A 12354-nucleotide genomic window follows, 5' to 3' on the forward strand; every position below is an offset into this window, starting at 1 on the left:
TGATTTATTTTACTGTGTATTAGGATTGCACTTTGAGTGCCTTACAAGGAAGAAAAATTTTCAAGAGTGGAAGGATTAACATTTAACAATCATACCTCAAATAAAGAATTTTTTTTTGGATAAAAATGTTAGGTAAAATCCCAGTAGTCTGTGGCAATCTATCCTACTGACAAACTACATCACACAAAAAATAGATTATTATTAGATTTATTCTCTAGGCATGTCATACAGTATGTGAAATCAACTTTTGCATTTTTTTGCCAAAGACATTTTGCTTTTTTTTTCAAACCAAAGACTTTGGATAAACATTGTTATTTCAGGAGCAAGGAAGAATATGTGGGTTTGTGGTTTCATTGCTAAAATAGCTGAATGGATGTGGAAGTGAGGTTGACTAAGCTTTTCTCCACAAAATGTGTTATGATAAGAGCTATCACTGACAACAATTTGATCATTTTTGTAAATATGCTTTTTGTGTTTAGTATATTTGTTGGTGGTCATTATTAGTCCAGTTTATATGAAGCAATTCTCTTGCTGATTTGTAAAGTGGGGATGCGACATATGGACGACTCCTAGATACAAACTGGGCTTCCCTGCTTGCTCGTGTGCAGGACCGAGGCTTGATTGGGGGGTGGTTTGCATGACTTGCAGAGGAATTCTTTTGCTAAACACAGCTGAGGTTGTGGGTGATCCTATGAGCTGAGCTGATCTGTAGCATCTTGTAACTGTTTAATGACCAAGACAAACTTTGATGCTGTTTCTTTTTGCATATCAAAGCACAGCTTGCTCTAGAAGTTAATGAATGTCTAAGCTCCATAAATTTTTTTTTTTTGCTTTGTTTGTGTAATGCGCCTGGGCACACAAACCACAGCCAACTCCAAGAATCCCTTTGTCAAGCTTTATTTGTAGCCATAAAACATTGCAAGGGTTAATCACAGATGATCAGTCTGATAGGCATGGTACAGAAGGGTAAGGCAAAGGCAGGTCAGGAACAATCCGAGGTCAGGGTAGGCAGCAGGCGGTTGCTATTGGTAACGACACAACAGGTTAATATGAACCAAAACAGAGAACGCACCCAAGCACACTGTACTCACAGAGGCTTTTAGCGGGCAATGGTGTTCAGGACAAGTTTTCCTTAAATAGCCAGAGTGCCAATGACCTTGCGCCACCTGGCGCCATTTGATTGGAGGATAACTGAATCCCCTGCAGCTGATTGGCCGCAGGGAATTCAAACTAGCTATGTCCTGCCCCGCGGCAAGGCAGCCGAGTGCCACTCCCTTGGGGGGTACAAGAGGTACGCGTGGTAGTGCGCACACCTCTTCCCACAGCACCCCTGGGATGTGCCCTACTTTGCACATCCACAGGAGTGCTGAGAACAAGACTTTCTCTGTTCACGTCCAAAGGGATGCTGGGGAGGCTGCCTGGCCGAACAGTAGTTCGGCCAGAACGGATCCCTTCTAGTGCAGGGAGAGACACGCTGCGAGCAGGGCAGCAGCCTTGGCCATGCTGCAGCGGCGTCTCCCTCTGCGGCTTTGATCCCCAGGGACGCCTCAGGCTAGCTGGAAAGGTAAGTACCTTACAGTTTGGGATTAACTCACAGTGAGCATTTTATACAGTAACTGACACCTCACTGATATAATATGTTGGGACAAATATCTCTCCTAATTACATTTAATAAAATAATGTACCTGTTCCAATTTACATACATTCAACTTAAGAACAAACCTACAGTCCCTATCTCGTATGTAACCCGGGGCCTACCTAATGTGGCACAGTGATGATGTAGCAATGACATCATCACTATGCTACACATGGCTTTCAAGGAGAGCAGAGCTGTGGAAGGGGCCCAGCAATGAAGCCGATACAGGACCTACCATCTTGCTCAAGGAAAAAGAGCAACAATTGCTGGTCTGTAATAAAGGAAACTCCTAAGCAAAGGAAAAGATTCACACTTGATTACCACACAGATCTAGAAGAAATAAACAAAACACCAAGATTCAAGCAAGGGGGAACATGCCTCTTGTATTTAAATGGTATGTGCATGTCCTGGAGTGCAGCTTTAAAGTACCTAAAGTCAAAATATTTTAATTACTCACATCAAAAAAACATCATTTCTCCAGTGTGTGCACTCATGGGTCAGTTTTTTGTTTTATTGCTGACCATTGTCACTAGTACAGTAAATGATGGCAAATCTAAAAAAGGGGAAGAGGAAACTTTTTCCAATGACTCTTGTTGCAATTACAACCATCCAACAAAGAATTTCATAACACTGACATTTTGGGGGATACACTTACTGGCTTGACATACTGTTCTTAGCTTTAAAGTAGTGAGCATGTACAGCTTTCTGCCATAGAGCATAATATTATTTTTATATTTAAATAGCGCCCATAATTATATAGCGCCCATCTATTCTAAAGCAGTTTACAAAGTCTATAGTTATAAAGACAAGCTAGAATCCTTGTGCTGATGTTTGTATTATGCTATATACATTATATGGAGGAGGGTTGAATATATATATATATTTATATTAGCTTAATATCTTAGTACAGTGGTGCCCAATCTTTTTTCATCGGGGGGCCGCTGTTGACATTGAGATAAAACTGTGTGCCACTATAGAAATAAACAGCCGTAGTGACGACATTTTAGGGGGAGCCACAAGAGTCCCCTATTTGCAGTTACATTTCTCTTTTCTTACAGAGAAAATGGGGTTCATAGAGAGTAAAAAATTTTATTGGGTGGGGGTCAAAAGGCATTTCCTACTGGCTCCTACATTTCCAGTTGCCAACATCCCTCTGTTCCAGAGAAATTGAGGATCACAGAAGGTAAGTGGCCAGCTATCTGTAATAGGCACTCCACCAGCCACTCAGTCCATCGCACTGCAGCGTCTGCAGATTTGACTCCAGGCGGCAGTGAGCGGTACTGAGCATCTCCTCCTAGGCAGGGTTTCCATGGCATGAGGAAGGGGTAACCGCACCGCAACCTCACTGCCAGTCTGAACATAGTCTTGACGTTTTGTGAATGAGCAAGTATATACTTGTGGCACCACAGCACAGAGTTGATTTGACAGTATCCTAATGCTCATTGCCATAGAAGTGGCCCCAGGGGGTTCCTAACATGCACACTAAATTTAGGAACCCTGGGCTTGATAGGGGGTGGGCGGCAGTTCGCATGACTTTTAGAAGAAATCTGAGCTGCTCTGCAATGTCTTGTAACTCTTTAATGACCAAGACAAACTCTGCAGGTCTGAATACACTTATTCAAGCTTGATTTTCCATGAAGGTAGTCTAGTTGAAAACACTGATGGAATAGACTTGGTGGATTGACTGCTTGGTGAGGATAAGTCACCTGTAGAGATATGTAAAATACTACACAGATATTCGCTTTCCAAAGTGAGATGATGAATATGGGTAATATGTCAAACAGCCAGGATAACTTTTATGGTGTTAGAGAGAGATGAGGTTTTCAAGTGCACAGGGAAAATGGGGTTGAATATTGTTTTTTTTTTGGATAAAAAGGAAAAGAGTGTCCTGACACTCTGTGAATCCTATCCCTTAGAAACTGATCACATACCAAACTTTCTACTCTTATAGATTTGAAGCACATAAACCACATCTTATCCTGACTTTTCCTGTGCATATACCAGCATTACCTAAAGCAGGACTGCAGAGCTGGCCTAATATATATCCTCTTGCATCTGATTAGTTGAATGATATTTTTTGGAATTTTCTTGGAAGTTGAATATAGGCTAAACCAGTGGTCCGCAAACTTTTATGGCCACTAGGCCATTTATGGGGTGGGCAGGAGTACACTAGGCCGGACTCTGAGTCCCACCCTATTGGCTCCGCCCACCACCAGGAAACGCCCCTGAAGGTGAATCCCTCTACTCTGCAATGCATAGAGTGTTCACTATTTACCACGGCGGCGGAATATCAACGCCAGCCGTGGTAAATAGGGGAGCAACAGCAAGGAGGCGGCACCAGAGCTCCGGTAGTTCCTAAGGCCCCATGACAGATCCAGCTTGCAACGCGTGGCTGCAGAGCCGCGGGTTGTCGGCCGGCATTAGGCAGGATCGGCCAGGGGTCGTTAGGCCAGAACGAACCACCGGCTAGACCGTATCTGGCCTAAAGGCCGTAGTTGGCCGCCCCCTGGGCTAAACAATAAGCAATATGTCATGTTACCTTCAAGCACATTGAAAACCAAAGCAAACCAAAGAGGAACATATTACTTCTTTAGCTGACCTTCTGTGAACTTTTTTCTTTCTGTACTAAGTTTTATTTTGTTCCATGTTTGTATCATCTATGGGGTATCCCTGGAGGTTTGTGAAACTATTATTTCTTCCTTTTGTTAGTGCAGAAATTCCACTCTGCTAGTTCTCACGTAGAGAACTAGTGATTGAAAACTTCATTATACAGGAATATTTGTGAAAATTCTGATTACAGACTAAAGTTGTATTACAACTTCCTTGTAGTCAATGGCAATTTAATATCACAAAAAAATACCTAACACCTGTAAGATCCAAGACATCTGAGCTTCATGTTCTATAATGTTTCATAACATTCAAATATCATCTGTATCATCTCTTTTTAAACCAGCTCTATAGATCATAGAACAGTTTATTATTGTTATCAACCTAAATAGGACTTGCTTCCTGGTGGTAGAAGTTGATTGTGAAAAGCATGCTTTGAAGCCCTGGGAACAAAAGTATGTCTCCATGCCAATGTAGTACATTAACTCAGCATGTGTTTTTTTTTTATATATACTGCATAAACTACTCTGTAAATAAAGAAGATAAAACAATTAGAACCAAACTGGTTTGCCAACAAAATGTAAAGACTTGGCAACTATTAATGAGTTTCACTCAATAAATCCCTGTAAACAATATTATAGTGGAAGGTTCTGGCAGTACATGATTATCTTGCTTAATATAGGGTCTATAGGGTAAAACTAACTTTTATGTCTCATAAGGATTGTTAATTTTTATCTCTGGCCTTCATTTCTGAAAATAAAGGAAATGGCAGCAAATAGCTTTTATTATAGCTTTGTAAATGGAGCTTTTAAAACTGTTGCCTGGAGGTTTTATCTTATCTTTCTGTTAGAGATTGCTGAACAGCAGCTGGTTGCTGGGATGTTACGCTGAATGGTAAAAGTGCTATTTAAGGCCATCAGGTTTTCTTTTTACTGTCTGCAAACAATATTATACATACGGTCATAATTTACGTGGGAGAACTCTTCATTCTGGATGTTATTTTGATTTTAGTAAACAAATGGCTGACGTATTTGATGAGACACTTGGTGTTGGTTTAGAAAGGAGTACTGTTCAGAATAAAAAGCACAAGTCTAATGCCCTGTGCCAGGAAAGTAATCCAGGATGCCTACATGAACTGGAACACTTATTTGTGATTTTCCCCTTCACGTCTTGCTCTTCGATAAATAAAACATGGTTTTTGCTCCATGGAACTGAGTGCTTGATTACCTCATACAAATCAATCATAACACACTGTAAGACTGTGGTAATTTTCCAAATAAATACTGCTTTCTGCAGCATTTTTTTTTAACTAAAAGTAAACCTGAAAAACAAGCAGTGGTTACCTTCTTGAAAAACACATGTAAAAATAATGAAGTAATTCAAAAGCAGTTGAAGTTATTTGTAAATCTATAATTATCATGTAAAGTCAGGCCTGGTCCCAAATCTCAAATCTTCCTATTGCTCCCTTATATCATGCATAGACTAAATATCCTGTGATTTTTTATATAAAAGGACCAGTAAGAAGTCTTGGCAAAGGGGACTAAGCTTGACCGTGCCTTTTACTTTTTTGGCCCTTCTATTAAGGTTAATATAGGTTATGTAAGACATAAGGTTGATATTTGATCCTGTGGAAGTGAGGAGGGTTGATGCCTAGTAAAAGGCATATATCAAACATCATAAATCAAATATATATATCATATCAATCAAATATCAACATTTTATCATACTGTATATAACCTATATATACTTGATAGAAGGGCCAAACAAGTAGTAGAAGGCATGGTCAAGCTTGGTCCCGTTTGCCAAGACTTCCTAGTGGTCCTTAATATGGTGTAAAGACTTAACATTAGTATAACAATGAAAGGTATTGGAAAGTAGTTAGTAGTATCCCTATCCCTAAATATTCCTAGTATCCTTTAATTTGATATATAGGCATAGTATAGCATGGAGTGCTTAGTAAACAAGGGAAGGTGTGATCAACTTAGTCTTTATTTCCAAGTCTCCGTATTGGATTTATATCATGATATGTGCATCTGTATAGCATTAATGGAGGGGTTAGCAAGTAGGACAAGGTGTGGTCAAGCTTGGTCTTTATTTTCAAGTCTCAGTATTGGTTCTTTACCATGATATGTAGACTCAGTATAGCAATAATGAAGGGTTTGCAAGCAGTACAAGATGTGGTCAAGCTTGGTTCCTATACCTGGGTCAACCTTATGACCTTTAAATATGGTATATGGAATCTGTATAGCTATGGGAAGTGGAATGGGGACTGTCAAGTAGGAGAAGGTGTGGTCAAGTTTGGCTTTGAAAAAATAGAAATAGAAATGCAATTTCAGCTCCCTAACCTGTATTGTTACTGTTACTCCCTAAAATGTACTTATTGTTTTAAATTAAAGTTGTTCAGGTGCCACTTTTGTACTGAATTATCCTATTCTGATTTCACTGCACAAGCTAAGCTTCTCGTAGTGTGCATTAGTAACTTCAGAAAGTCAGATAAAGCCTGCAATATTTCCTGGCTGCTGAACATTAAACATCATCCAACCCTTTCTTTCTCCTTTCTTTTTTTGTCATTGACCCATCCTTTTTTTTTGCTGAATTTTAGTTGTTTCAATTATGAAGGCTCAGCATCACATGTGAGCATTATCTAGGGTAGCCTTCATAAGGCTGGGTGTTGCAATGTTGCACAGAGAAGCACAAAAACAAAGTAATTATGTCACTGGGTGTAAAAGGGTATGTAAGACTGTATTACTTGTATTTATGATTAAACAGACAGCACTGTAAAGCTTGAGGAAATGAAGGGAATGTCCATGTCTGGAGTAAAAGACTCATTGCATAGAAATAAATTTGAGGTTCTCGTGTAGGAGAACATTTACAATTCAATAAATTCTTTGATTAGGATCCATGTCTGCAAGGGCTTTGGCTGTGTTTCATAAACATTTTGTTTTTTTTGGCTGTTAAAACCTAGCTTGACCTTGTTAACAGGAATTTCACATGTTCTAAACCAATTATGGTAAATTCTTTGAAATGAGCAAACAACTTTGAAATATTAACCCACCCAAGACCATAACTATAATATATTTACTGCTATACAGCAAGTGAGCATGAGCAAGTTGAAATATTACTAGGCTACCTCTGTGTGTTGTAAATCTTTTAGCCAGCAATCAGATGCATAAGTATTATATGAAGTGAAGTTGTATTTAGTTTTATACTTTTAAGAAGTGTATTAAGTACAAAAACAACCAGATACATGCTGAAACCTTTAAGGGTCAAATGTTTTTCCTGATTTCATAATTAAGCCTAAATAACTACCAATCTACTGTCCATTGAGCCTGCCAAAAAATGTGCTTTTAAAATAATTGCATGCTCACGGGTCAATATTTAAACCACTTTTAGAACAAAAGAAAAATAGGTATAACCCCCCCAACCACCAAACATAAAAATAAATAAATAGTGGTAAAGACTCAAACAAAAGGTTTTAACTGTTCCCAAGTGTAACCAAGTTAAAAAAAAATTTACATGGAGTTGGGCTTTTAGCACAATGAATTCCAGTTGGTTGCTCTGAACTGCTGTTTGAGACAATAAAGACTGAATTAGGCTGCTGCTTGGGAATCATTGAATAGTAGCCATCATATATTTACCAGTTCATGCTTCTGAGCAGAACTTACATTTCTTTAAAATGAAGCAGTGTAGATTGTGGGACACTCATAGCCACTGTTCATAGTTTATTAAATGTTTGTTAGTTTTTTTTTCTGATGCAAAAGTTCAAAATGGCAGCAGGGATTCACATCTGTACTGTTCAGAATAAAAAGCACAAGTCTAATGCCCTGTGCACAAGAAGGATACATGTATTTATAAGAAAAAAATAAGAGTTTTCAATTGGATCGTTTTCTAAAGAAAGGGAAGCGTTACTATATAGAGATTCATCAGATCAGATTTATATCCCCAACCAGTATATAAAGTGCTTTTTTTTAAAAATCATGTAAGAATAGAGATAATTAGTAAATTTGTTCTTTACAATGCACTTGACTCGGGATGTTGCATAATATTTTGTCTTATACATGGTTAGAAATAATGTGGAATAAATAAAACTACTGTTTATAATCTTTTCTGGAGGAAAAATATGCTGAGGTTTGTGGTTAGTATGTGAGTTTGAGAGGGCAGAGAAGATTTCCTCAAACAGGAAAAGGCACAGATTTAAAATTATGCAACAAAACAAGGAAATCATCATTATTATTTGACTTGGGTAGGTATTAACATAGTCATTTATGCTATTATAGATATAATCTGAACTGTTTTGCTTTCATCTAATGTGTTGACACCAAAAAGAAAATAGATGATTGTCTTTTAAGTGTCTTTTATATATGGCATCTACAGAAACATTCAAAGGTATGTAAGTAGAAGGGAAAAACTTTGACAAAGGAATTGGATGAAGATTCCTCCTGTGCGTGAAAAATTGAATAGGTAGCTCAATAGCAACTGTAAATGATTTTGAAAGTTAGTTGGCCACCTATTTGTTAATGATTCTGTTCATATGCTAAAGAAATACCTAAATGTGTCCATGCCCATTCTGATATTACTGTCTTTTGTGGTTTATTTTGTTGCCAATAAGGTAAACTGGCACTATACTCAATTGTATTGCCAATTCTGGCAACAAATCAGAATTATGAGTTCTATTCTAGGTGTAAGTAAATATTTTAGCCAGACCAAATCGGTTGAATACATTAGTTAAAGTGAATCTGTGCCCAATTTAACTTTCAAAAGTTAAAGTCTTGCTAAGACCAGATGCCACAAGTTATTTTACTTCCTATAATTATTTATTACCTATATTAGCCTGTGAGGCTTTCCTGTACCTCTTTTCTGATTAAGTTTTTACTTTTACTGGGGCCTGACTTTCCATGATGGCTAAGATTCACCAGCTCTCAGTCTGTTGTTCACTTAAAATGATCTTAATGGCAACTAAGGTAACTCATTGGACAGTGGAGTGCTTTTGATGAAGCTTAGCTATCAGTCAATGATAAGTAAAGCATTGCTAGTTTCTACAGACCACTAGGCTCACCTTTCTATGGCTAACGTTTACCTAATAGAAGTTCTGACTTTACTTAAGTTTATTTTTGGACTTTAACTTGGAAAATATCAAAACCTTTGGGCTAAGTAAACCAAGTAAATCTCTTTCTCAGAAGGTTAAAATGGCACTATAATAAACTCTGCTTAGGGGTTGCAGAGTCCACAAGTTCCCTGGTCAACACCATATTTTGTTTGGCTTCTTCATCTTCGGCCAGCTTGATTGGTCGCAGCAAGATAATGTAACTCTCGCAAATGTACACAGTATTTCATTTATTCTAACATAATTGCTGGGATTGTACACTTAGCAGCATTATGATGTATGTCTCTTCTGCAATAATTCTGAACCATTCCACTGGTACTGGTTTGCAGCAGAGTGAATTTTGCCTTGTTGATTTGGGTTACTGGACTTTAGAATAAGCAATCTTTATGAAATAAAGGGATAAGGTAAGGCATGATTTTTAATAATTGTATTTTGTTAATACAAAGACCACAAAAGAAACACAAATATTTGTTATGTGATTGTGAATTTTCCATTGTTTCTTTTCAGGTAATCTGTGTGTGCATATTAACCGTCATCCTGGGATGCATATTTGGACTTAAGCCTAGCTGTTCCAGGGACGGTAATAAATTATCTCACTTGTTAATGTGAACATAATGTCTTCCAAACCAAGATAAAAGTGTTATCTTATTAGGAAATAAAAGTCCACTTTAGAAAATGTGATAATGGGAGCTTATTGATAGTGTACTATGAATGATTGTCCAGCGAACTGTTAGTAACAAACATGATGATTTTATTTTTTTCCCCCATCTATAGTTAGAAATGATCTGGACCAGGATATCCTCCAGGCTAAGTTCAGATGGGCGGTTTTTGATAGTGGGACTACTGCGTTTACTGCTTTCATCAAGTCCTTCTCCAAAGCCCTGGTAATCATGGAACTGAACTAGAGCAGGCATTTGGTTGTGGTGTGGTTTTAGAGATGCTTTATGCAGCATCTCAGATTGTTCTACTATTGAAACCACTTCTAAGGATTTCCAACCTCTTCAACACTCACAAAAAGCCTGTGAAGTACGCTGTTGAGTGCTTTCTGGAGCCTATGGGTTGAAAATCCGAGCCTGGAGTTGGAGTTGTTAGCAATACGGTTGACAAATTCCCATCTGAACTTAGCCTTAAAAAACAGATTTTCAAGTGTTCTTCTAGGGGTTATCAACAACTTTAATTATATAAGACTGTTGTGATTCAGAAATCAATGTACAGAAGATTTTATGTACATTATCTATACACAGATTTATCAAAAAACAGGTGAAGTGTTTTGTCCCCTATCCAAAAGGAAAATAGGGAAAGCAATATTAAGAAAATGAATTTGTAGCAACTGTATCTGACTATAAAATTCAATACAATTATACAATCTCCATACAATTTTCCACATTGGATTTACCAAAACTGTCATCTAAAGAATCAATTTTTATTTTTGTTAAATATATTATTAGTATTATATATATATAATATTTATAATAATAATATTTTAATAATTTATTTTAATTCTGATCTCTATCTCTATTTTCTGGCTGTTGGTAAACCACATGTTAATAATATATAAATGTGTGCAGATACCTGCCAGCAAGGACTGTTTAAGATCTATCTAAATTTACTTATAAGGGTAAGTATAAGGGCATCCCTGACTGTATACCAATTAGGGGGGTAGTTAAGGTAGGTTCTCATATGACAGTTTTGTCAAATAAAAAGAAGATTGGCAAAGACTGTAAATCAGATTGTAACATTAATGGTGAATTAGCGTTATATTAGAGTATATCTAACACTTTTTTGTTTTGAATAAGGTAGGGCAGGATTAAAATCTTTGTCAGGTTTTATTCCTTTCTGTGTTCCTATTAGAAAGATTCACCTCTCTGTTTGTGCTGATATTAATTTTCACTGGGACTAAAAAACAGGGGAAAGTACAACTTTGGGCTTAGCTAACTTTGAAATAACTTCTTCTCACTTTCCCTTGTATTTACAGGGTAGTAAAGAAAAATCTTCTGAATGGGACACAGACGACAAAGAAATCAGGATAGGGGTTTTAACTGTTTCTTAACCTAAAAAACTATTCAAAAGAAAAAATGTACAGTATTGTATAAGTTATGTGTTCAAGTTTAAATGCCCCTTTGTTAAATTTTTTATTTAAATTATAGCCATCTCACATATAATGCTGAAAAAAGAACAATTATTCAGGTATGATGGTGAAAATGTCATCTAAAATGAGCCTAACTTTGAAATATCTGACTCATAGGGGCCTACTTGAAAATATTTTCACCCAGGTTTTACAGAACATTTACACATTTTTCACATTGAATTCAATTTGGTTAATATGTATATTTTCTGATTAAATCCATTAAGACAAATGTGTAAATGTTTATTAAACCATGGATTATATTGTTCCTGGTATTGTTTATCTTTGCTATTGATAAGCTTTGCACTTTTTCTTAGATAGATGAATGCATGAATCTGTTTTTATGTTAAAAAGTATCATTTTCCTTGTAATGCTACATAATGAAAAATACAATTAAAACTTTTTTCAATATTCATATTACATTTACAGTAAACAGCTGCAAAAATAGATGTTTTGAACGAAAATTTGGGAGCTGTCGTTGTGATAGTGCCTGTGTTGAGCTTGGAAATTGCTGTTTTGATTATGAAGATGTGTGCATACAACCAGGTACAGAAGCAGATAGAAACCTGATAAGCAATATGTATTTTTTATTTAGACAAATCTGTATTTCTTCTAGTGATCCTGGAACAAATTTGCAGATGATGCAGTAACACACCTTCTATTGTCTCTACCAAACAAAAAAACTTGGATAGTTGCTGACAGCCATTAAACAAACACAAAACCTGCACTGAAAGTTTTACTTGGACTTTTCATACATTTGACTTTTTGCTTACATTCTCATTTTCTATTTGTTTAAATACAATTTGTTCTTGTGTTAAAGGCATCCAATTAGGACACTTGTGAATTTCATTCAGTATTTATTGATGGGTGCTTTTGACCTCC

General features: G+C 36.8%; 1 protein-coding gene across 1 annotated transcript in view; it reads left to right on the forward strand.

Moving 5' to 3' along the window:
• Positions 1 to 12354, forward strand: part of LOC140328954 (ectonucleotide pyrophosphatase/phosphodiesterase family member 1-like) — a 55576-nt gene that overhangs the window by 8544 nt on the left and 34678 nt on the right. Inside the window, exons 2-3 of the mRNA XM_072408917.1 lie at positions 9855 to 9927; positions 11902 to 12018. Of these exons, the coding sequence (XP_072265018.1) occupies positions 9855 to 9927; positions 11902 to 12018 (190 nt within the window). The remainder of the gene's footprint in view (positions 1 to 9854; positions 9928 to 11901; positions 12019 to 12354) is intronic.

The sequence above is a fragment of the Pyxicephalus adspersus genome, chromosome 4, assembly GCF_032062135.1.
Source record: "Pyxicephalus adspersus chromosome 4, UCB_Pads_2.0, whole genome shotgun sequence".
Lineage (NCBI taxonomy): Eukaryota > Metazoa > Chordata > Amphibia > Anura > Pyxicephalidae > Pyxicephalus > Pyxicephalus adspersus.